General features: G+C 36.6%; 1 protein-coding gene across 2 annotated transcripts in view; it reads left to right on the top strand.

Moving 5' to 3' along the window:
- TMPRSS11A (transmembrane serine protease 11A) overlaps positions 1-26,998 on the top strand; it is a 58,655-nt gene that overhangs the window by 22,104 nt on the left and 9,553 nt on the right. The window contains exons 4-7 of one of the 2 annotated variants that reach the window (XM_059160112.1): positions 13,312-13,379; positions 15,293-15,453; positions 20,119-20,157; positions 22,052-22,223. In XM_059160112.1, the coding sequence (XP_059016095.1) occupies positions 13,312-13,379; positions 15,293-15,453; positions 20,119-20,157; positions 22,052-22,223 (440 nt within the window). The remainder of the gene's footprint in view (positions 1-13,311; positions 13,380-15,292; positions 15,454-20,118; positions 20,158-22,051; positions 22,224-26,998) is intronic. The other variant, XM_059160122.1, reaches the window with a different exon arrangement.

A 26,998-nucleotide genomic window follows, 5' to 3' on the forward strand; every position in this document is an offset into this window, starting at 1 on the left:
CATTCCTTATTTCATGTATATTCTTTTGTTTGCTTTCATTCTTGTAAAAATGAGTTTTGTTGTTTTGTATGCACGTGCCTTTAATTTATTCTTTGTGTAATAACTCAGTTGTCTTAGTCAGTTTAGACAACTATACCAAAGTACCAGATACTGGGTGGCTAATAAATACCAGAAATTTACTTCTCAAAGTTTTGGAGACTGGAAGTCTGAGATCAGGGACCAGTGTGGTCAGGTTCATCAAGAGATGACCCTCTTTCAGGTTGCAGACTGCAGATTTCTAGACATATCCTCACATGGATGAGAACAGACATAAAGGGCTTTCTGGGTTTCTTGTTATAAGAGCACCAGCCCCTTCATGACCTAATCACCTCTCAAAGGTCCCACCTCTAATACCATTACATTGAGGGTTAGCATTTCAACATGTGAATCCGGGCCAGGGTTGGTGGGGGGGTAGGGAGTGGGGGCCAGAGGGAGGGGCAACAAATATTCAGTCCGTGGCATCACCTTTTGTTTCAGACTTTTTTACTCAGATCTGTTTTTTAAGCTCTATCCATGTTGTTAAATGTACATCTAATCCATTGCTATTGGCTGCCACAGAATGATTCCCAGTCTGTATCTGCCATATTTTACCTCCTGCCCATTATCCCAAGAGATGCTGCACTAAACTGCCTCCTACTTGTCCCCTATGGACCTCTGCAAGTTCTTCTGAAGGCAGAGTCACTGGGTCATTGGGTGTGCATCCACTTAACTTAACTAACTAGCTGGATTGCTCTTCAGAATGTCTGAACCAGTGTACATTCCGTCAGCAGTGCAGGTCCCCATATCTTTGCCCACACTTGGTATTACTTGGCTTGCTGATTTCTGCCAGCCTAATAAGCAATAAGTTATATCTTATTTGGATTTAATTTAATTTTTCTAATTACTAATGAGTTTGTGCACTATCAAACATACTTATTAGCAAACTTTTCATTTTTATAAACCGTTGGTACCTATCCTTTACCTGTTTCACTATTGGAGTTATTTTATTAGGGTTATTTTCCAGGAGGTCCTTATATTTTCCAAATATGAACAGTTTGTTGGTTGTAGAAATTACAGTTATCCATTCTGTTTTCTATTAATTTGGACTATGCTGTTCTTCATGAAATAGAAATCCATAATTTTGAAGTAATCATCTTCATCAATTTTCTTTGTCTTATGTTCATGTTTTTTATAAATTTTTTTATAGAAGACATTTCCTCTAAGTCATAAAAGTATTTTACCATATTTTCTTCTATTAAGCTTATAGTTTTGGGGCGGCTGGGTGGCTCAGTGGGTTAAGGCCTCTGCCTTCGGCTCAGGTCATGATCCCAGGTTGTGGGATCGAGCCCCGCATCGGGTTCTCTGCTCAGCCGGAGGCCTGCTTCCTCCTCTCTCTCTCTCTGCCTGCCTCTCTGCCTATTTGTGATCTCTGTCTGTCAAATAAACAAATAAAATCTTTAAAAAAAAAAGTTTATAGTTTTACTTTTTATATTAGGTCTTCAATGGATCTAAAGTCCACCATGTATGTAATGTTAGGTAGGGTCTCAGGTTTTATTCTGCATATAAGTGAGCCAGTTTTCCCAATTTAACTAAACAATCTTTCTTCCCAGTATGTGGTATGATTGTTCAGCTCTTTACATTTCTTTGCACTTGAGTCTTGCAGAAAAGGAAACATGATCTATCTCCTCAAATTTCTTCCAATCTCTTTGGAGAAATGAGAATCACACACATGAAACTGAACAGCCTGACATAATTAAAAACCAAATTGTATGTTGAGGACTGTAAGGTCAGAATAGCTTCAAAGAAAAGAAATTCAGCTAGGTTTCTGTGGTCAAGAAAAATGTGGTATTATTTAGCTCTGTTTAAATGAGACAATTTAAAATTTTTAAATGAGACCATTTTTCCTTCACTCACCACCGAATCACCTTTAGAAGAATTACACAAAGGGTTCATGCTTTATCCTGAGCCACTCCTGTTTATTGTTGTTAAATCCCAATGAATAAAACCAGATTTTTCTTCTGTCCTATATGGGTGCTAACTAGACAGCCAAGAAAGACAAGTTGCAGGTCCTGTTCTTCCTCATAATTGGGGATTTACTGATTTGAATGTAAATAGAGGTACAAAAGTAAAATGAGCTCATGCTCATATACTGCTAAAAGAACTCCAGTAACCAGACACCAAAAATTCATGACACTCCCAAATGGGTAGGTCACTTTCTTTAATTATTAGAAGTTTGGGTAGAGTCACTGGCTGAGGCAGTACTTTATTTGAAGAAATATATTTTAGCAATATGAGGAAATATTTTTAAACTATAGGGCCATTACAAATGTGAAAGCTATAAGCTTGTAACACCATAAAAATCACTAACATGTACTGAGTGCCAAACACTACATTAAGCACCCAATTTGTATTATTTTAGTTAATTCTCAAAAACAACTTTATGAGGTAAGTACAATTATTATCACAATTTTATAGATGAGAAAAATCAAGGTATAGAAAAGTTAAATTATTCAAGATCATACAGCTAGTAAATGATAATAGTTAAAATTTGAGATTACATGTTCTTAATAAACTTACATCATCCCTAAGAATCACCTGTGTGATTTTACTTCCCATCTACAATCCTACAAAATTCCAGAGATCAAGTAATTATCCATAGTACATTAGTATCTTTCGATTACACTATCTACATGGGCCAGTGACCATCATCTGCATTAACAATGGCGACAGTTGGGAATTTTCTTAAGGTTGTCTCCCCCTAAAAAAACACTGCTCCTATGTCCAAGGAGCACCCAGGGACACCCAAAAAGGGCCTAAAATGATTCCCAAAATATACTTGATACTATGTGTCTATACAGTCTGTAACTATAGAAACAAGGAACTTGGAAACAGAGTTACAAGGAGATAAACTAATTAGAAATTTACTGTCTAAAAGAATTAGATGACAAAAGTGAGAAATTTGGCTCTGATCAACATTGAGGCAGGAAATGCTCCTAAGAAAAGGGAACTGAGTCAAGGTAAACTTAAACTTAACAAAGGTATTAGTCTTTAAGTCTGGATGCATAAGGCAAGAAATGCTCCATGCTTGGTGTCAGACTATGGCCCTATGCCTAGAAAGAAGAAACTGGATTTGGAAGATTTGAGAAAATTCTAAGCAGACATCATCAAGAAACTCCATGTTCAGAGGTTAGAAAGATTGAATGTAGAGTATGGCTGAGAACTTACATGAGAACACAGACTTACATTTATTTTGTAATTAAAGATTAGGCATATCAAAAGGAAGATGTGTATTACTGCACCTCCAACTTCAATGTGTTTAATTTGAATCCTGGAAGAAAAAGATAATTGCCTATTTCATGTCTAATCTGCAATATAACACTGCAAAGGAGACATTATTATCACACTTGACAGATAAGAGAACTAAGCCTCTGAAGTTGAGGTCCACAGCCAGTAAATACCACAGGGGAGATGCAAAGCCATGGAAGAAATCGGAACATGTGCTCTTTCCATTAAATTGTTCTACTTGTTAGGAAGGTACTCAGCTAAGATAGGAAGCTCAATTCTACATCAATTTTTCTCCCACTTAATATTTAAATTTATTATTTCCTATTTTTTTTTATTTAAGTTTTGTTAGTTATAAGGACATATGTTGTGATAGTTAACTCTTAGCTAAACAACACACCAGGTTTATTTGTTATATATGCCCTCCTCCATAGTTTCCTCACTTCCTGGTATCAGCTTTGTGTTCAGCTTTACTGAGATACAATTTACATGTAACATTGTGTCAGTTTACAATACAAAACATGTTGATTTGATATACTGCAAAATAATTATCACTGTAACACCTCCATCATCTCACATAATTACCCTTTCTTTTTTGGGATGACAACATTTCATGTCTTATTTCCTTAGCAACATTCAAGTATATAGCACAATATTATTAGCTATAATCCCCATGTTGTACATTAGATCCCTAAAACTTGTTCATCTTATAACTGGAAGTTCGTACCCTTCCATCAACATCACCCTGCTTCTCCCATGACCCCACCCCCACTCCAAGCCATGGTAACCACCAGTCTACTCTGCTTCTGTGAATTCAGCTTTTTAGATTTCACATCTAAGTGGTATTAGACAGTATTTGTCTTTGTCTGATTTATTTCACTTAGCATAATGCCCTCAAGTTCTATCTGTATTTTCCCAAATAACAGGATTTCCTTCTTTCTTGTGCCTGAATAATATTTCTGTGTACACACTCATGCACACACAACACACACACGTTTGTATACATACCCAGAAGCAGAATTGCTATATCATAAAGTAGTAGACACTTCCCTACTATTTTCCATAGTGGCTGCACCAGTTTACATTCTTCAAGAGTGCACAAGGGATGGCATCCTCTCCAACACTTGTCATCTCTTGTCTTTTTGATGATAGCCATTCTAAAAGGTGTAAGATGATATCTCAGTGAGTTTTGATTTTCACTTCCCTGATGATTAGTGTGATACTGAACCCCTATTCAAGTACCTGTTGACCATTTGGTATGTCTTCTGTGAAGAAATATCTATTAAGCTCTTATACCCATTTTTTAATCAGACTTTTTTTTTTCTGTTGAGTTATATAAGTTCTTTATATATTTTGGATATTAACCCTTTATCAGATATATGATTTGCAAATATTTTCTCCCATTCCAGAGGTTTCCTTTTCATTTTGTTGGTGACTTCCTTTGGTGTATAGGAGCTTTTCAGTTTGATAAAGATCCACGTACTAATTTTTGCTTTTGTTGCTTATGCTTTTGATATCATATTCAAGTAATTGTTGCCACAACTGATGTCAAGAAGCTTTTTCCTTATGTTTTCTTCTAGAAATTTTATGGTTTCAGGTTTTATGCTTAAGTCTTTAATCCATTTCAAATTATTTTTGAGATGGTACATAAGGGCCCTATTTCATTCTTCTGCATGTTATTAGCCTTCCAACACTGTCTATTGAACAGATTATCCTTTCCCCAGTGAGTACTCCTGGGTGCCTTGCTAAATATTAGCTGATCATAAATGTGAGGGTTTATTTCTGGGCTCTTGATTCTTTTCCATTGGTCTGTCTGTTTTTACGTCAGTACCCTGCTGTTTTGATTACTATAGCTTTGTATTAGAGTTTGGAATCATGAAGTGTGATGTTTCTGGCTTCGTTCTTCTTTCTCAAGACTGTTTAGCTATGCATGATCTTCTGTCGTTCCATATAACTTTTAGGACTTTTTTTCTATTTCTATTTCTATTTTTTCTATTTATGCCACTAGAATTTTGATAGAGATTGCATTTATCTATAGATGCTTTGGACAGTATTTACATTTTAACAATATTAATTCTTCTAATCCTGAACACAGGATATCTTTCATTTATTTTTGTCTTCTTTGATTTCCTTCATCAAAATGTCATAGTTTTGAGTGCATAGATCTTTCACTTCCTTGATTAAACTTATCTTAAGTATTTCATTATTTTTGATATGATTGTATTTATTTCTTTTTCAGCTATTTCATTGCTAATGTATACAAAGGTAGCCATCTTCTGTATACTGATTTTGTATCTTGCACCTTTCCTGAATTCATGGATTAGTCAACAGTTTTTTGGTGGAATCTTTAGGATTTTCTCTATATAAAGTAATATATCTGCAAATAAAGACAATGTATCCCCTTCTGATTTGGATGGCTTTTATTTCTTTTTCTTGCTTGATTGCTCTGGCTAGAACTCCAGTACCATGTTGAATAGGTGGTGAAAGTGGGCACCCTAGGTGTCTTGTTCCTGATCTTAGGAAGATTTCAACCTTTCCCTGTGAAATATTATATAAGCTGTGGGCTTGCCATAGATGGCCTTTATTATTTTGAAGTATATTCTTTCTATATATAATTTGTTGAGAATTTTTATCATGAAAGGATGCTGTATTTGTTTTTTTTTTTTTAAGATTTTATTTATTTATTTGTAAGAGAGAGAGAGTGAGAGCGAGCACAGGCAGACAGAGTGGAAGGCAGAGTCAGAGAGAGAAGCAGGCTCCCTGCAGAGCAAGGAGCCCGATGTGGGACTCGATCCCAGGACACTGGGATCATGACCTGAGCCGAAGGCAACTGCTTAACCAACTGAGCCACCCAGGCGTCCCTGGGATGCTGTTTTTGTTAAGTGATCTTTCTGCATCTGTTGAGATAATTATATGATTTTTATCTTTCATTCTATTAATCTGTGTATCACATTTTATTGATTTGTGTATGTTGAAGCATCCTTGTACCTCAGGAATTAATATTGCTTGATCATAATGTATGATCCTTTCAATATATTGTTGAACTTGATTTATTAATTTTGTTGAGAATTTTTGTATCTCTATTCATCAGGAATTTTAGCCTGTAGTGTCTTTATCTGGCTTTGGTATTAGGTTAATGCTTGCCTTGTAAAATGAATTTGGGAGTGTTCCTTCCTCTTCATTTTTTTTGGAAAAGTTTGAGAAGAATCAGTGTTAATTTTTCTTTAAATGTTTGGTAGAATTCACTAGTGAAACCATCAGTTTTTCTATACTGGGAGATTTTGATTACAGATTCAACCTCTTTGCTCCTTATTGATCTGTTCAGATTTTCTATTTCTTCATGATTTAATCTTGGTAGGTTGCATGTTTCCGGGAGTTTGTCCATTTATTCTAGGTTATCCAATTTGTTAATATATAATTGTTCACAGTAGTCTGTTATGATCTTCTGCATTTCTGTAGTATCCATTGTAATATTTCTTCTTTCATTTTCTGATTTTGAGTCTTCTTTTTTTCTTAGTTTAGCCAAAGATTTGTCAAAAAAAACCAACTCTAAGTTTTGTTGATCCTTTCTGTTATCTTTTAGTCTCTATTTCATTTAATTTTGCTCTGATCTTTGTTATTTCCTTCCTTCTGCTAACTCTGGACTTTGTTTATTTCTTCTACTTCTTTTTTAAATTTTTAATTTCAGTATAGTTAACATAGTGTTATATTAGTTTCAGGTGCACAATAGTTTTTCTTCTTTTCTAATTCCTTAAGGTGTGAATTAGGTTGTTTATTTAAGATCTTTCTTTTTTCTTAATGTAGACATTTATCACTGTGAAATTCCACTTTAGAACTGCTTTTGCAACATCCCATAGTTTTGATATGTGCTTCCATTTTCATTTGTTTCAAGATTTTTTTTTCCTTTTGGTTTCTCCTCTGATCCATTGGTTGTTCAGAAGTGTGTTGCTTAATTTCCACATATTTGTGAATTTTCTAGCTTTCCTCCAGTTATTAACTTCTAGTTTCATGCTAGTCAAAACATAGTAGTCAAAACATCATCAAAAACAGTATGATTTCAGTCTTAAGTATTTGCTAAGACTTGTTTTGTGACTTACAATGATCTATCATTATAGAGCATATAAATCCTAAAGAATTTTCCATGTGTGTTTGAGAAGAATGTGTATTCTCTTGCTGTTAGGTGGGATATCCTATATATGACTGGTTAGTCCACTTGGTATAAAGTATGGTCAAACCCAATGTTTCCTTATTGATTTTCTGTCTGGTTGATGGATCCATGATAAAAATGGGATGCGAAGTCCTCTACTATTATTGCATAGTTTATTTCTCTCTTCATATCTGTTTGTATTTGCTTGATTTATTTAGGTACAATATTTATGATGGCTATGTCTTCCAGATGAATTGACTCCTTTTTCATTATATAATGACTTTCTTTGTCTTTTGATACCAGTTTTTGCTTATGGTCTCTTGTCTGTATCAGTTTTTGAGGAGGAAGACAACAGAAACAAACAACTATAATAGAGGAAGGAGGCTGATGAAAATATCTGCCTGTATATGTTTAGCATAAACAAACCATGATTAGGAGAAAAAATGTGGATGGGTGTTTTCTGAGAGAAGTTTTTTTTTTTTTTTTTTTTTGAGAAAGGAAGCAATATGAACCATCTCTAAACTTCCTGATGAAGTTAGATTATAGCACAATCTTTACTGGATAATCTATTTAGATTATTGTTCATCATTCAGGAAATATAAAAGATTCTAAGAGTACTGATTCATATTCTCTCCCTTTCTCCTTTTCACTGAATAATTTGGAGATTTCAAGGACAACACACCTGGAGAGCACATTCCTTTGCCTCAGGCATTCTGGTTTAAATATCTTTATTATAACTTTGAAAAGACACAAATTATATATTTTCCTCTTCTAAAATGGTAATTCAGAGATCTAAGCCTTTGTGTTATGCTGAAAGTTACTAATTTATCCTTTATCACCCTTAATTGCAAACACTTTAATTTACTGAATTTACTTTGCCTCTCAGTCTCAGGAATATAAGCCAATTTGGCATAAGGCTTATCCAATATATTGCTACTTGCTATGTGTGATTAAACAGTTACAGATGTCCATCTGTTTCTTTCTAACATCCTATAAGGAAACACTGAGGAGGACTAGGGCAACCAAAGAAATATCTTCAATAATATCAAAACTGATTTGTTGATATCATTACTCCTGGTTTGGGGTAATCAGAATGTCAGACTTCCATGGCACTTCATCCACATATCCACAGCCCCCACATGACTGGATCCAACTTCCATCTCTACTAGACACAGCTTTTTTTTTTTTTTTTTTGAAAGGACTTTTGTGGACACAAATTGACTCAATACCCAGAAGGCCACCAAACTTCAGAATTCCATAAATACTATCACTGACGTGAAGGGTGTCCACACTCTATGTAGGTTTAGAAAAATTATTCATAGCTGACTTTTTGATTCTTGGGTTTTGCCAAAAATCTAGAGTTTTAAATAGATAACAACTTTAAAAATTACAATAAGAACAATCGAGGTTATAGTTCTCATTTTTAAAGAACAAAGAAAACAGACTGCCTTGCAAGAGGGCTAAAACAGTTTCTTGACCCCTTAACTGCTGCCTACTACACATTGTGGGTAGGAGCTTTTAGTAAAAACCCACCTGTGTGCTTATCCCAAGGTCAGCTAGTTCAACTGGGCAAGTCACTTCCTCATCTATGTAACGTAGACAATAATAGTGTTCACCTCAGAGGGTTGAGGAGAAAAGCAAATGAGCTCCCAAATACAATGGGGTTAGTGCTTGGTGCACAGGTGATGCACAACTATGAGGACTATTCCCACCATTATGACTACTGTAGTCTTACCAACATGGAGGAGCTCTCCATAAACAATCACATTACCTGAAATGGTCCAAAAGGAGAAAGGATTGCCATCAGTAAATCATAGTCAATTTGCTTTTTCCTTCAGAAGCATTGGTCTGAATCTGATGAAAAGCTCATTAAAAACTCTTGCAACTCTTGCCTGGGTGGCTCAGTGGGTTAAACCACTGCCTTCAGTTCAGGTGATGATCTCAGGGTCCTGGGATAGAGCCCCACATCAGGCTTTCTGTTCAGCAGGGAGCTTGCTTCCCTCTCTCTCTCTGTTTGACTCTCTGCTTACTTGTGATCTCTCTCTGTCAAATAAATGGATTTAAAAAAAAAAAAAAAAAAACTCTTGCAACTTTCCTGGTAAATGCAGGGCTTTCTGATAAATTCTCACTTTCTTTCATTCATTCATCCAAAAAAAGATGCTTTATTTTTTCATGCTGTAGAGCATGAAAAAATCAATACATATCCCTAAAGGGTGTGCAGTATAGTAAAGGAGATTTTAAAAATTACATAAATACTATATTAAGGAGGGAGTAGAAGGTATAAGAGTGATAAGAAAGATTAAAGCAGAAAGAGGAAAGATTACTCTGAGGTTCAAGGTATTATCTGAAATAGACCTTGAAGGAGAGTTCTGATTCAAAAAAGGAGCACCAGCAGAATGGGGGAGAGTACTCCAGATTCAAGGAATAGTCTAAAAAGGACAAGTAAACAGGGAATAAGGGTCAAGCCTGACAGGTACAGGTCTGTTGAAGACGGGATAGAAGATGGCCAAAAGAAGGTGACGACCTTCAATATCTGACGCTGTGACCCGAGGCAAAAATGACTTGTGCTTTATTTCCTGCTTTTACCTGCGTCCAGCCCTTGCAGCAAGGCAATTTCAATTAAGTCTTATTTAAAACTAAACGTGTCTTTTTTTTTTTTTTAAGCATCTCTTACACTGTTCTTTATGTGCTACTCTTATTATAATTGGGAGAAAGCAACAGAATCTGAAGTTTCTTCATGGCATGTTTGTGGGTCCTTTGATTCTGGGGGCTCATCTGGTGTGACATTGGAAGAAACTGTTTTTATATCATTAGCTGATCCCTTGGTGGCATATCTACCTGAAACACCTCCTATGTAAATACGGAGATTGCTGAGAGAAAGGCCAAGTTGGGAAGCTTCTGACAGTGAAAGGCGTGGGCCATGTGTAAACAAACTTGCTCAGGAATGAGAGCTGATTGCATGGGCGTGTCTGTTGGTTGGAGTTAACAGCCTCTCCCTAACTCTTTTTATTAAACACTCAACTAACCTTCAATTGCCCTTTTAGAACTTAATCTCAGCGCAACTTCCAGCATTTCAAAATCATCAGACCTAAGGAGGTACTACCCTGAAAGGGGTGGGGTCTGTGTTTAAAGTTAAGTGACTAATTACAACAAGCAAACTCTGCAAATGCCCCAGAATGGGAGGTGGGCTGGATTTATAAATCAGTATCTCTATTAGCTTGTGTAAATAATACACTTAAAACAAACAAACTGGTGTGCCAGTTAAGTGTTCTTAACTCTTACAAATATAGAATGCCAAACTATCAGTCGAGTATTTCTTATGACCTAAGCCTTCATCTTCTAGGAAAGATTAATCATGATTAATGATTCATTATCTTAGGGTCTCTAGAAAGCTAGTCCACACATAAAATCCATTCAGCAATAGAGTTTAGGTTCCTGTTTTCTCCGATTCACCCCTGCTGGAAATTCCTTGATTGCAGAAACCCTTTAAGCCAGTCCCTGTGCGGCAGCATTTCTCCACGTTTTCCTCGGACCACCCAAGAATCACCTGAAGATCTTGGGCCTCACCCCAGGCTAATAAAAGAGACTTTATAGGGAGGGGCAGGGTCCTGGAATTTGTATTAGAAGGAAGAAAACCTTATTTCTATGATTAGTGAGGTCACTTATGCCTAGATTCCCCTTACGCTGTTCCTCAGCTTCTCTCTTCCCAAACAACTGAACCAACAACAGGACTGATGCTCGGTGTAGGTATCGCAGCAGCCACGGGACTTGAGAATGATGTCATCTAAAGTCCAAAACTTAACCTAATATCTTCACCAACAAGTTATAAACAGCCAAGGGAACATCTGTGGGTGGAAATTCAGAGGATAATTACAAACGTCTATAAATACTCAGCTGCTATTTACTTTTCTTCCATTTAATATTTGGCACTATTTTCCTGTAGAGTTGGCCTGGGTTTGGTTTTTATTTCTTTTTTTCTTTTTCCTTTTCTTTCCTTTTGGGTTTTCCCCAGATACTGAGTAATAATAATAGCTGTATGCAATGAAAAGAGAAATCGTTACATCAATGTCACTCCTCCAAAAACACACCTCCCAAAACAGTTTCATTTTTAGCTTATAAACCCCACACCTTCTCTGTCCATTTAAACTCTCCTTACATAAATACAAATAAGAATATATTTTGGATACTAGCAGTTTTTCAATTTTCTAAATACTGCCTTTGATCTTCAGGTTTACAAATATACAACCAATTATATCTTGACAAGTTCTATAGTTTAAGTCAACCTGATGTTTATTTTATAATGTATCATTTTGGTTCTGTGAAAGAACTTGAAGTAAAATGTACATCACATTGATCAAGGAGACTGGCATTTAATGAGAAGAGATGGCCCCACAAACAGAAAATCTAAATATAAGTCCCAGTGTATGATCCCCACGATGCCAGGGTATTCTTATATAATGTCTCCAAGTGTCAAATAAAATACAAATCGAGATCATTTTTTTAACTTTATTTTTTTCAGTGTTCCAAGATTCACTGCTTATGCACCACACCCAGTGCTCCATGCAGTACGCGCCCTCCATAATACCCACCAGCAGGCTCACGACCCCTCCCTTCCCCCTCAGTTTGTTTCTCAGATTCTACAGTCTCTCACAGTTCATCTCCCAAGATCATTTTTATCTCATACCAGTTATGGTAAGGGTTAAAGGAGTCCAGGAATATTTTGTGTCTCAATTAAGTACTTGTGAATGCCGGGTAGTGCTAAGGAAGCCATGACTTGTTCCTTGATCTCTAACATAGCCTTCCATTTATTTTTATGTTTTTGCATTTTTCAAAATAAGTTGGTTTTCTTGCCCCTTCCTTAAAGATTTAGGACGTGGGTTTTGCACATTTGGTTCATCAAATGTGAAATGCAACGCTCCTTTAATTTAGATGACACTGTTGCCACCAAGTGGTCACTAGGAGTTACTGCAAGTCAAACCCCAGGCGTGATAAGTCACAGCCACATGATGCTGGATCAGGCAATTAAAATTCTGTGCGAATGAACCAAAAGTAGTAGCTTATTTTCTCCTTCCATGGTGATATAAACTGAGTAATACATCTTTCATCTAAATCTACAACGCTGTCTTACTCCTTCTTCTTCCCTGATTTTCACTAGAGCCCACAGCCAACAACAATTTAAAAATCGTTGGCTCTCTCCCAAATGCCTAACTCCTGTTCTCTGTACTTAGAGCCAAAGACCTGCAGAGAAATCTGAGACCTGCGATGCCAGGATGGGGGGTTGGGAACCACCTGCAGATCACTACCAAAATATACCCAACATCTTATGTGTGTTTAATCGTTATACCCTATGAGCAGCATATCACTATCTATTTTTTACAGGTTGGGAAACTGAGGCTCAGATTGGTTCAGTAACTTCCAACATTGCCCAGTTCATGAGCAGCAGGATAGGCTTCAAATCCAGTACTCAGCCAAGGTTCTCTCAAAGCCTCCCTCCATGCCACATTTTGGCTCTGGGTCTTTTGGCTTCACCGTGTATAGAATTTTAGGAAGATTCTTAAATTAACTATGTCAGCATATTAGAATCACCTGGGGAGGTTTTTAAAAATATGAATGCCTAGGTTCCTTCCTAATCAATTAAAACCAAACTCTGAGGGGCTCCAGTGTCTATAATTTAAAAAAAAAAAAAGAAGAAAAAAAAAGAAACCTGCCAGTTATTGTTTCACTATGAAAGTTGAGAACCACTGGTTTAAAAGAATATAACTTATGTTAAAATTCTTTTCTATTTTTTTAGCCTTTAATCAGAAGGATATTTTTATTATAAAATATCTTATTAACACAGAGTTTCTCTCTTGTTGTAATAACAGGTGGATGAGATATTTATAGATTCAGCCTTGAACAAGCATTATATCAAGAACCAAGTAGTCAGACTGACGTATGTATGTTTGGGCAAAGGTGGACTCCCAGCCTGGAGGGACATAGGGCAAAGGAGATGGGAACACTCATATGTTGTTGTCTCTGTGAGGTTGGCTCTTGCCTAAGATTTCTCATGAATGGTATCTCTATACGGTCTGGAGATTCAGGGCTGACCACCATTTTCTAAATGCAAAAACTAAGATGCAGGGAAGCTGAGTGATACATTCAAAATTCCCCAAGTGACAGAAAAAAGATTCAAACCCCATCAACTGATTGTAAGGCCCAGAACTACCAGAACCTGTGCCCTTGGGAAAACCTACCAAGTTGTCTTGAGAGATATATCAGTTTAAAAATAAGAAGGCAAAGTTTGACTGCAGAATGGAATTATAGGTTTTACCTGTAATGAAGTCCCAGGAGCCATACCCAAACAAAAAATGTTCCTGTTTTAACAGATTTTCTGTTTGTTATGATAAAGGGAGAAGGTTCATATCAGTTGCAGAAATTACTCAGAGGTTTCAACTGTGTTATTTGGAAAGCATGTAGCAGAACATAAATACATAATAGGTGCAAACCTATGAGCCTATAAGACTCATCCTCTTAAAAAATGAATATATTCAGGCAGATTTATATAAAGGAAATAATATTTTTCTGACTACAGATTAATGTCTTATTAGACGACTTATTCCAAGTCCCTTACACCTTTACTAAATAACTAGTGACCTCCAGAATCTAATTTATCTAATTATCTAATTTATAATATAAATTAGATAAATTCTACAATGTTTAGGAGATAAAAAGCACATATTTGCTGAAATTCTCTAGATTTCGTATCATTTCTTTTCAAATTCTGATTTACCATCACATTCTAGAAACATTATGATAGTCTTGTGAACTCTGAAATTTATAGTCATTATAACTTGTAAGTTTCTCTGTGGAGCTAGAGAAATTCTACCTCATAAAAAATGTTTTCCTTCTGTCTAAAGAGGGAAAATTAACTTGGTCTTACATTTGCCAATATGTCATAAAATTCTGATTATTTGTATCTTCACATTCTGGAGCCTAAATGGACAACAGTATATAAAAGTGCCTCAGAATCAATACGATTTCCTGTTTTTAGTTAAAGGATTCAGGAGAATTAGGCCTGTAGTGCTTTTCAGAGCTTGGGTCTTTTGAAGTATAAAAATAAGAGACAAAGCAGATCAGTACATAGATTTAATTTTTAAAGGCCTTTAATTGTTTGGTTTTCCCAATTTAAAAAGGAAAAACTGAATACTACAGGTAGAGAGACTTGAACTTGTTTATATAAAAAAAGTTCAAAGAACTGCACATGTTTAATCTGGAGAAGACTCGGGAACCAGGAATGTCACTGTCTTCATATATTTTATGTGGGAAAGGAACTTGATGTTTTATATATGTCCCAACTGGTAGACCTAATCCTAATGTAGTGGAAGATATAAAGAGACACTTTTCAACTCAAAATTAAGAATTCTCTTAAAATTAGAGCTGATCAAAGAGAAACAACCTTTGGAAGGAAGTAAATTTCCCATCATTTTAATTACTGCCCGGGGGGTTAGAGGGCTGTGGGTGCTTAGAGGTGATGTAGGTATCAGCTGGCCAAAGAGACCACTAAAGTTTCTTCTGATCCTTAGACTTTACAATTTGGATGAATTTTTTTTGAGATCTGAATCTTACCCAACTACTATAACAAGCCTTCAAATTAATGGGGAAATTTTACTCAAAATATGATGGAAACTTGAAGAGGGGACATATAAAATGATCTTGAGTCAGTGACATAGAGATGAATGTCAATGTAAGAAGATTAGTTCTCAACACTTTTAGCAATTAAGGCATAATCCAGGAGTGTTAAATCCAGGAAAGAGTGTAAGACCCAGTGTATTCTTTGAATAAACATCTTTCTCTTGTACGTTGCAGTCCAGAGGAAGATGGTGTGAAAGTAGACATCGTTATGGTGTTTCAGTTCCCCTCTACTGAGCAAAGGGCCTTAATAAAGGAGAAAATCCTTAGCATCTTAAATCAGAAGATAAGGAACACAAGAGCCGTACCCATAAATGTGTCTTCAGTTCAAGTTAATGGTAAGTAGGTACACTCTTTTGGGGGGTGTGAAGTTTTCTACTCGTTCTACTTTATGTCTTATCTTAAACTTACTTTCCATTAACTTCCATTCCAAATAACAGCTAGAATTTAGATGAGAAAATTTTTTTCAAGTTAAAAAAATGCCATTTCAAGGTTTTGTGTTTCTCTGATAAATGCAAGTCTGAAGTTAGTTGTCAAGTGGTTTTTCCTGTAGGTATTGACCGGCAGTCATCCTTAAGTAAAGGCAAACCTTACCACTAATAGAGAATTAATCTGATCCAGCCACCACCTCCATGACTAAGGTAGGGAAAACACCAAGCATTTAGCAACAACTATTTTCCAGGACGTGACCTTCCTAAAACATAAACTCATGTGTTGCCTTTTAAAAATATGGATGGTTTCTATATATAGTGAAATTATGACATTTCTCTTAACTTTTCCTCCTGTGGGCATTTGGGAAAATGATTAAAAAAAAAAAAACTTTGGAGCCACTAAAGCCACCTTAAAAGTGATGTTTTAAAAATCTCTGAGCTACCGGAACAAACTGAGGGTTACTGGAGGGGAGCGGGTGGGAGAGATGGGGTGGCGGGTGATGGACACTGGGGAGGGGGTATCCTATGGTGAGAAAAAAAAATAAAATAAAAATTTTTTAAAATCACAAACCATTATGCCATTATCATTACACTGAAAAGGCAAACCAATCCTTATCAAGTCCCTTTTCTACACTCTTCACATGCAGCATCTAATTTCTATATTCTTAGGAAGTAGGCAAATTCACCTTTATAAATATGAAAGAGAAACAAAAAATTAAGGACACTAATAAATAAAACGATGTAAGATTCAAATCTAGATCTCTAATATCTTGAGAGGCTTTATATAAAAAAGTGCTCTGGTCAAACACGTCTTAGAAATTCTGTCTATGATATTCATCTCTTATATTAGCATATTAAAGGCTCTGCGGCTAGACACAAACCTGTTTACCCTTGTGCATTAAGCTACTTCTGCAATACTTCCTTCCGGCACACAAGTGCAGATTTCTCCTACAAATTCCAATGGATACCAGACTTAAGAGAGTTTCAGGGTAAGTAATTAATATCAGAGGTGAAACAGGATGCCCTACCCTTGTAAGGGTCTGGCTGACTCCTCAAGAGGAAACCTGACCAGGAAGTGAAAATCTCAGGGAATGGGAGGGGCGTGAGTTTGCTGGTGAAGAGTCAGCTACTCCGGGAATAAAGCTGGGGACCTCTCCCAACCCAGGAGGGAAGAACCTGTCAAGGGCTTAATCCACCTTGTTACATGGGGAAACAAATGAGTTGAGGTTGTGAAATAGTGGCAGTTCTGATAAAGTATAGGACGTGTTGTGTGTGACTTCCAATAACCAGTTAATTGCCAGAAATTTAAAAGCCTGAGCTATCTGAAACCAGCAATGAAGCACAAAATGGCTATCCGTTGCCTGGCCTTTTTGTTTTCGACAGGCTCAGTTTATGTAATACACTTTAATCTTAATGACTAGTAGCTTAAAAGGTAGGATGTTGTTGGAGAACCTGATTTGAAAGTTTACCCCACTGAGTCACTTTAAGACCACCCAAGTAATTGGCCCATGACTTTACCTCTGTTCTCTCATCCATAAAAATTGCAATTATTCTTCCTGTAATCATGTATATGAGGATGTATAAGAAAATAGAAAATGTGAAACATATAGGCCATTACTACTTAGAAAGCTAGTAAATTCTACACGTGCTTTGGAAATCTGAAAGCATAATGTGAGTGACTGGTAGTAGAAAAAGCTGCAACCTTGAAAGTTTCCAAATTTCCAAATGTAAAAAGAGAAGTGTTTACTAACATTTAGGAAAACCCACTTAGTGAAAAGCTCAGCATAATCCTCAAGGCAAAATCACAGCTCTCCAGGAACACTCAATCTGGACGGTCCCCAATGAGTGGGAAACTGTTGACATTCTAGACCAAGTCTAGAAATAACCCTGCAGCCCAGGATTATCTGTTATTTGTCAAGAATCTGTGGGTTGGTTTGGTTTTGTTTTGTTGTTTTCTGGGGTTTCTTTTGAAAAACAAACACTGCGTGATATGGATCCTTCGAGGGATGCAATGTGTCAAAGGGAAGCTAAAATCGGCTCCTTTGCATTGCAAACACTGATGGGGTCCGTGATCAAAGGATCTAGACTGATATAAAGTGAAAGTCAAGCAAAGCTTGATTTCACACCAGAACAGAGAATCAAACCCACCGCCAGGGGCGTCTCCTATGGAGGGAGCGACCCCCCCCCCACTTTGCTTTTATAGAGCAAAGGCCATGTGATTGAGCCTGGCCAATGAGATTGTAACACACAGAGAAAGTTGCATAGTCATGCTAGGTCACACATGGGTGGCCAATTGAATTACAATTTACCCTATAGTAGCTGTTTGAACTAGCCTATCACTTTGGTGAGTATTGGCGCCCCAAAGACAGGGTTTGTATTCTTTGGTGGTTAGGGAGATAGTATGGACGCCTCCACCTGGCCCGACTCGTCCTTGCATCTGGGCTCTGTTATCTCAGCCTGACCTGACCTGTCCTTATATCTGGGCTCTTTTATCAGAGACTTGTCAGCCATATTTTACTGGTTTCCCAGACTTGTTTCTAATTATGTTCCTCTGGGGGGCAAGGTCAATTTAAGTTCACTGCATAAACAACAAAATGGCTGTTCTACCGAGATGGGGTCGCTCTGGCTAAGGCCCTTACAACACCATGGCTGTGAAAGAGCAGGTCACTGCCTACGTTTGGTTCATGTGTGCTCCAGTTCCCCTCATGGTCCTCGTAGCATGCAGACCCCTGAATACTAACGCAATTACTCTCAACTCAGAAGTATGTTAGAGGCTCATTTTCATGGCTTAGGTGTTAATATTCATTTCACTCCTTCACATGAAAAGTAAAATTATTTGGTAAAAATTAGATATCAACAGCTAGTTACTTGCATGGGGATATTTTAACTCTAAGTGTGATCATTCTCCCTAAAAATTCACTCCTCAAAAATCCAATTACACTCACAACCATTTCAAACAACCTGGTACCCTTCCTGGAAAGGGGAAATTTGTGTCTTGCTCAAACTAAGATGAAGCTTTAAAGAAGTTTAACATCATACTACTTTCATTTTAATCCATTACTAACTAATGTAGGAAATATTAAATTATGTTTTAAAAAAATGAAACAAGAAATTTGTTTCTTGTTTCTTGTCAAACTACATTTGACAGAAAATTGAGTTCTTCTATAGAGTAAATACTGAGAATCTGTCCTGAGCAATTGATTCTTTATCATATAATGATTTGGGCATGAATGTAAGGGTATTATTTTTTTTAGAGATTTTATTTATTTATTTGAGAGAGAGAGCACAAGTAAGCAGAGCAGCAGGCAGAGAGAGAGGGAGAAGCAGGCTCTTCACTGAGCAGGGAGCCCAATGTGGGGCTCGATCCCAGGACCCTGGAATCATGACCTGAGCAGAAGTCAGCTGCTTAGCCCACTGAGCCACCCAGGCACCCATGTAAGGGTATTCTTGAATTGAATACTTTCAAAATTCCTGCTTCACAGAATTCGTCCTTACTAGTTTGCCAAGTTGGATTTATAGAAGGTGAGTAGAAAGAAACATTCTTATTTTGCACAATGTAAAGTTAGAGACAGCGAGTATGAGTCTGAAAAACATGGCACTGGTCAAAATAAGTAAAACAGTTTATCCTCATTCTGCTCAGTAAGGTTTTTTATCTTGAAAATCAACACAATTTTCAAATAACCTTCCATCAATTTAAGCTGAAATGTTCATGTGTCCTTTGTCAGATTCTTTTTTTTTTTTTTAATTTATTTGACACACAGAGAGAGAAAGAGAGCACAACAGGGGAAGCAGCAGGCAGAGGGAGAAGCAGGCTTACAGACCGGGGAGCCCGATGCGGGGCTCAATTCCAGGACCCTGGGATCATGACCTGAGCCGAAGGCAGACACTCAACGACTGAGCCACCCAGGCGTCCTAATCCTTTGTTAAATTCTTAACTTTGCTGGAAATTGAGAAAATTTGATTTTAGATTCTGTCCAATAACTGGTCTTTACCAATATTCAGCAGATATTGGATAAGACTACATAGTCATTTATTCTTCAGAAAAATTTATTTTGACAATTTAGTAATTGTTTTAGAAGTATTTTAAATATAGTTTATATGGGTGGTTTCAAAGATTTTTTTTCATTCCTAAACCCTTTGACTAAAGAAAGGCTTACATGAATTCCTCAATAGAAGAGATAAAAGCAGAGCTGCTCTGACAGAGGCTGGGTTTGAGCCTGGAGACCCCATCTACTTGCTCCCTCTTTCCCCGTTTTCTCTAACTCCTGAAGTGAAATCCAAAGAGGCTATATCCTGCCCATTAGGAAATCCCTGTTCTGTATTAATAAAAACTATTTGTGGGTTCAATCACCCACTATTTGAGTCTTAATCACCTACAGCTTGAGGATTTTTCCACCTACCCAGAGGTTGCCTATGAATCTCTATAAAAATTGTATACATATCTAGTTTATTGGGCTACCATTCTCCTGATTACATGCTCGATTGTCCAGAGTTCATATATAGTTAATATCCTCTGAAAGACCAACTAAGACCATATCACATTATCAATCTATATTCCATTTTGTTTTTCAGCAATGAGCTCATCAACAGGGAAGCTAACTGTCCAAGCATGTAAGTCTAGTTAGCTTCTAAAAACAAATTCCATTTCCACATCAAAAAGGACAATGTCTTCAAGTATTACCTCATAATTTCCCATCCATATCACACATTCTCTTTGGAAGAGAGTAACAACTGGACAACAGATGGAAATAAATTTTTCTGAAAATGATCTTTTTCATCATGTTCAAGAAAAACATTTCACATGGTGGGAATTCGGGGGTAATTTAAATAAATTATGCATTTCTGCCTCGGAATAAATGGGCTTGTTTTTCTAATTTTAGAAATGCTATGAAATGTTCTTTCTGCTGAGAAATAAAATTAAAGAAAGCAATAAATGGGGAGGAAATAGACCGTATTATCTATGACTGAGCTATAAAATGTGCTTAATACATTCATTTTCATGGTTGACAGCAGCTCCATCCACTCACTCCATATCACTGTGGCCTAAATTTTGAAAGATTTTATCAAAGTGGTGATGAATTTGAACAAAGGTATTCATGTCTTTGCCTCTGTATCTTGCAAACACACTATATATTTCTATTCATTTATTCATTCGTTCATTCATTCAACAAGTATCTTTTTCACATCTACCAAGTGCCAGAAAGTGAATCCCAGTATGAATAAGACACGATCCCTCCTCTAAAATGAAGAGTTTGAAGGTAAGGGAAGACACAAATAAATCAGGAAATGTTAAAATAGTGTGATAAATGCTACAATAGAGAAAGTACACAATGTGATTGACAGTCAATCACAGAGTCCGCTTAACCTGGTCTTATAGGATCAGAAAATGATCCCTGAGACAGGAGAAAGAGGAGATGCCATGAATCAAGTGGCAAGTAGAATAAGTGTCCTGGACAGGGGCAGTAGTATGTAAAAATATCTTCAGAAAAGCAAGAACATGGTCATTTTTTATAACATAAAAATGTCAGTGTAACTGGAACATAGAATGGGAAATGGGTATGATAATAATGATCAAGGACCAGAACCATGCTGAAACATTTTTCCTTTATTTGAAAGGCAGTAAGAGAAGTCATTAAAGGGTTTAACATATAAGAAACATTACTCAGTTTTCAGCATGGAGAATAGATCAGAAGAGCTGGACAGAAGGAGGGTGACAAACTAAAGCCATCCTAGTCCTCCAGATGAGAAAAACGTTAGTCTACACTAGAGTGAAGGCAGAGTGGTGGAGATTTCTAAAATGACAGGCCACAGTGCTGTGTAGTCAATATCAATAAAATGAGTTTTCTTTTTTGATACTCAATTAGTTGGAAGAAGAATTGAACTACAATATTTTCTTTATTAGCACCATGTTCATAACAGGCTTAATTCTGAGAAACCATAAGCAGCTAAATAATCTCTGATCTGATACACATAATACAGTACGTATTTATTCCGACCAATAGTGAATGGGATATTTATGTGGAAACGTGGCACTCTATCCTGAAGAGTGAGAAACTGGTCATCATACATTAACCCATGCACACCTGAGGAACTAGTCATACAGAAAAATATATGAGAGAAGGAGTTCCAACAAATGGGCAATTATTTGTCTGGGGAGCTCTTCTGGTAACAATTTCAGGTCAAAGTAATGCACTGGGTCTTCAGAAACTGGGAAGCAATAGTCTCAGTAGGAGTTCCCAGGACATCTCAAGTCCTCAGGACACCTACTTTGTGATATACCAACCCTTTGTAGTTTCACATAGCTTTAGTAAGCAATATATATCCACAAATAAATACAGGGATGAGCAAAACATCAACATATCAGGGAACAAAGAGGATAGATATTCATATTGTATATGTTTATATAATGATAAATGTCAATACTAGATTAGCACTCTCTCTTAGGTACCCTGAACCAAAGACTATAGAGACATTTCTTATGACTTAATGATCTTATCTCTTACAGGCTGTGGTAAACGAGTTGTTCCATTAATAGTCAACAGAATAATGTCTGGAGACGTCGCAGCCAAGGCTGCCTGGCCTTGGCAAGCTTCCCTTCAGCGTAATAACGTACATCAGTGTGGGGCCACCCTGGTCAGTAATACGTGGCTCATCACAGCAGCGCACTGCTTTACAAAGTAAGTTATTGACTCTACGTTGGCCTCCACTACTGTTAAAAACTGAGTTTTATTATGTTCTGAGTAAAAACCAATACCCCCAAATATTACTGATGTAAATGAAAAAGTTTTCTTTCTGGTTCTTTTCTAATATAATGTTACAGTTGTATACTTCTTTGCAACATTACTGGGGGTAGTAGTAATTATCTTAACACTCATTGGTCACGGCCTCACAGGTCTTGGGAAGGGGTGTTGGAGTATAGTTTACACAGATGTTACATTAGTTGCGGGTGTGTAACATGGTGATTCAGCTTCTCTCTGCACTACGCTGTGCTCACCAAACGTGTAACTGCCATCCATCACCATACGACATTTTTATGGCATCACTGACTCTATTTCCCATGCTCTGCCTTTTATTCCTCGGGGTTATTCATTCTACATTTTTCTCACCCCTCAACCTTCCCCTCCTCCAGCAACCATCAGTTTTTTCTCCGACTTTATAGGTCTGATTCTACCTGTTTATTCCTTTTTTTTTTTTCAGGTTCCACACATGAGTGAAATAATATGGCATTTGTCTTTCTCGGTCTGAATTATTTATTATTAGCATAATACCTTCTAGGTTCATCCATGCTGTTGCAAATGGCATGATCTCCTCCTTTCGTATGGCTGTGTAATATTCCTGTGTGTGTGTGTGTGTGTGTGTACACCTCACATCTTCCTTATTTATTTGTTTATCAGTGGATACTTAAGTAACTTCCATATTTGGGCCATTGTAAATAATGCTGCATTAAAACATAAGGGTGCATATAACATTTTTTGGCTTTTTTCCCTTTTTAATTTTTATTTAAATTCCAGTTAACATACAATGTAATATTAGTTTCAACTGTACGATTTAGTGCTTCCGCACTTACATACAACACCCAGGGCTCATCATCACAACTGTACCCCTTAATCCCCACCACCTACTTAACCTGTCCTTCCACTCACCACTCACCACCCCTCTGGTCACCATCAGTTTATCCTCTATAGTTAAGAGTTGTGTTTCTTTGTTTGCCTCTCCTTTGATCCCCTATGCTCTTTGGTTTGTTTCCTAAATTCCACATACAAGTGAAACCATATACTATTTGTCCTTCTCTGACTTACTTCACTTAGCATAATGCTCTAGCTCCATCCATGTCATTGCAAATGGTTAAGATTTCACTCTTTTTTATGGCTAAGTAATATCCCATTGCATGTATATATACCATATCTTACTTATCCATTCATAATGGACATCTGGTCTGTTTCCATAATTTGGCTATTGTAAATAATGCTGCTATAAACATGCATCCCTCCGAATTAGTATTTTTGTATTCCTTGGGTAAATACCTAGTAGTGTGGTTGTTAGATAATAGGGTGGTTCTACTTTCAAGTTTTTGAGGAGTCTTCGTACTGTTTTCCAGAGCGGCTGCACCAGTTTGCATTCCCACCATCAGTGTAAGGGGGTTCCCTTTTCTCCATATCTTCGCCAACACCTGTTGTTTCTTACATTATTGACTTTAGGTATTCTGACAAGTGTGCGGTGATGTCTCATTATAGCTTTGATTTAGAGTGCACGTATCTTTTTGAATTAGTGTATTTTGTTTTCTTTGAATAAATACCCAGTAGTGGTATTACTGTGTCATATGGTAATTCTATTTTAATTTGTGAGGATCCTCTATATTGTTTTTCACAATAACTGTACCAATTTACATTCTCACCAACAGTGCTCAAGAGTTCCTTTTTCTCCACATCCTGGCCAACACATTTTTCTTATCTTTCTAATTTTAGTCTTTCTGATAGGTTTAAGGTGATGTCTCATTTGGGGTTTTTTATTCTTTTTTTAAATTTCATTTTATTTTATTTCTTTTCAGTGTTCCAGAATTCATTGTTTATGCACCACACTCAGTGCTTCATTAATACATGCCCTCCAGAATACCCACCACCAGCCTCACCGCCCCCCACCTCTCCAAAACCCTCAGTTTGTTTCTGAGTCCACAGTCTCTCATGCTTTGTCTCCCTCTCAAGTTTCCTCCAACTCACTTTTCCTCTCCATCTCCCAATGTCCTCCATGTTATTCTTTATGCTCCACAAGTAAGTGAAACCATATGATAACTGATTCTTTCTGCTTGACTTATTTCACTCAGCATAATCTCTTCCAGTCTCATCTATGTTGATACAAAAGTTGGGTATTTATCCTTTCCAGTGGAGGCATAATACTGCATTGTATATAAATGGACCATACACAAAGATAAACTCATTTGGTCTTGATTTGCATTTCTCTGATGACCAGTGATGTTGAGCACCTTTTCATATGTCTGTTGGCCATCTGTAGGTTTTCTTTGGGAAAATATCTATTTGGGCCCTCTATCCATTTTTCAGTTAGAGCATTTGTTTTTTAGGGTTTGTTTGTTGTTGTTGTTGTTGTTGTTTTGGTGTTGAGTTGTATAAATTCTTTTTATATTTTGAATATAAACCCATTATCAGATATATCATTTGCAAATATATTCTTTCACTCAGTAGGTTTCCTTCCTTTTTGTTTCGTTGATGATTTCCTTCACCGTGCAAAAGATCCCACTTAGCCAAAGAAATCTTAGGAAAAAATAGGGCTATAGGAATCACAATCCCAGTTTTCAAGGTAGACTACAAAGTTGTACTCAAGACAATATGACATTGGCACAAAAATAGACATGCAAGTCAATAGAGCAGAATAAAGTTCCCAGAAATAAACCCACCATTATATGGTCAATTAATCTGTGACAAAGGAGACAAGAATATACAAGGGGAAAACACAGTCTCTTCAACAAATGGTGTTGGGAAAACTGGACAGCTACATGCAAAAAAATGAAGCTGTACCACAATCTTATAACATACACAAAAGCAAACTCAAAGTGGATTAAAGACCTACATGTGAGACCTAAAACTATAAAATTCCTAGAAGAAAACAGGCAACAATCTCTTTGACATAAGCTGTGGAAACATTTTTCTAGACATGTTTCCTTGGGTAAGGGAAACAAAAGCAAAATTAAACTATACCAAAACTACACTACCATTTTGGGACTACACCAAAATAAAAAGCTTTTGTGTGGTGAAGGAAGACATTAACAAAATAAAACAAAAGACAGCTTACCAAATGGGAAAAGTTATTTGCAAATAAAATTCTGACTTATGATACCGTAGTAAATTCTGCCTGCCTGAGTCCAAATCTGTATAGAGACTTAGATTCTTAAAGTTTGAAAGACATCAGAGCTCAATAGGGCAATATGTTAGAATGCACAGAAATCCCTTATGCAGATACCTAGTTTGTCCTTGAATATCCCAAAGGAATGGAGGGCTTACTCTCTCCAAAGTTTGCCAGTTTTGTGGTAGATGGTTCTACTTGTGCAAATATCTTTATAACACTGAACGCCAAATCTGCAACCTAATAACTTCCACCATTGTTATTTGTTCTTTGATCTGGAGCAGCAAGGATCAAATTTCTTTCTTTTCACCATAGAACCATGCAAAGAAAAATTTCCTTATTTTCTCTTTTTCAAGCCAAACAATATAAAATGAGTGAAAATCTCCAAACCATATGTGAAAATAAATATCACTACTTTATTTCACAGCATCAGCTTCAGATGCCCTACAATCTTGGTTCTTCTCCTATAAATGTTCTTGATTTTGTCAGTGTCTCCCTTAAAATACACTTCTCAAAATAGATAATATGATCAATGCCATAGTGACAAAGTAAAATGGGAAGGCTTCTGAAAACATAAACAATATAAATTGAATGTGATCGTAATAGGTAGCTCGAAAACTAAACAATTCTCACTAAAGGATCATGATTAACAATTGTTATTAAAATGCTGAGGATGTTTTTTATGGCCCACCAAAGACCTTAATCCTGCACCCTGTCCTAGACAGTGTATTTTCTAGGCTTGGCAGATGATGTGGAAGTTATAATCAACAAAGTAGCTGATGACAGATGCTGGAAAGGATGACAAATGTTTGGGTAAGAAAAACAGAAATTTCAAAAAGACATTAATTATATTAGAGTAATAAGCAAGAACTATATGATTAATTTTAGTTGGTATAAATGTAAGACTCTAAATAGGTCCAAAAAAATCCAAGTGTATCAGTACCAAAATCATATTTGTGTTTTAACATGTGAAAATTGTTTAGAAATTTGAGTCAGAAAAAAACACACTATGAGTCAGTTGTTCACAAAACTACATGGTGATTTAAATTGTATTAAGAGAACTACAGATTCCAAAATAAAGGAGACTCTTCGTTGGTCAAATCCTGACTAGGATAGTGAATTCTTTCCTGGAAAGCAGACTTAAAAGAAAACATAGTGAAATGAAATACTCTTAGAGTATAGAGTGTTGGATGATAAAGAAAGGTAATAGTATAACCATATAGCCTTGCCACGTAAACCCTATGTCTGAGACGCTTTCCTGTGGAAGAGAATTAAGGTATCAAGGAAGAACTTGTCAACAGTTAGAGCTGCCCAGACATGCGAGGTATCCCAAGGTGAAGAAAGAGGTGGGAAAGGAGAGGCCCCCACCTGCAGGATTTAAGCAAAAAGAATTGCTACTGGAGAGAGTGTGCTTACAACAGCAACTATTAACCATTTATTAAGCTCCCATGTGCTACAAATTTTTAGTTAGTAGCTTGAGATTTGTTTTATATAATTCTTACACTTGCCTCATTAAGTAAACCCTGCTTGATAAGCCCTTTTACACTGAGGGAAATAAGGAAAGTTAAGTTGAGGTGCCTGGGTGGCTCAGTCAGTT

This window comes from Mustela lutreola, chromosome 1, assembly GCF_030435805.1.
Source record: "Mustela lutreola isolate mMusLut2 chromosome 1, mMusLut2.pri, whole genome shotgun sequence".
Lineage (NCBI taxonomy): Eukaryota > Metazoa > Chordata > Mammalia > Carnivora > Mustelidae > Mustela > Mustela lutreola.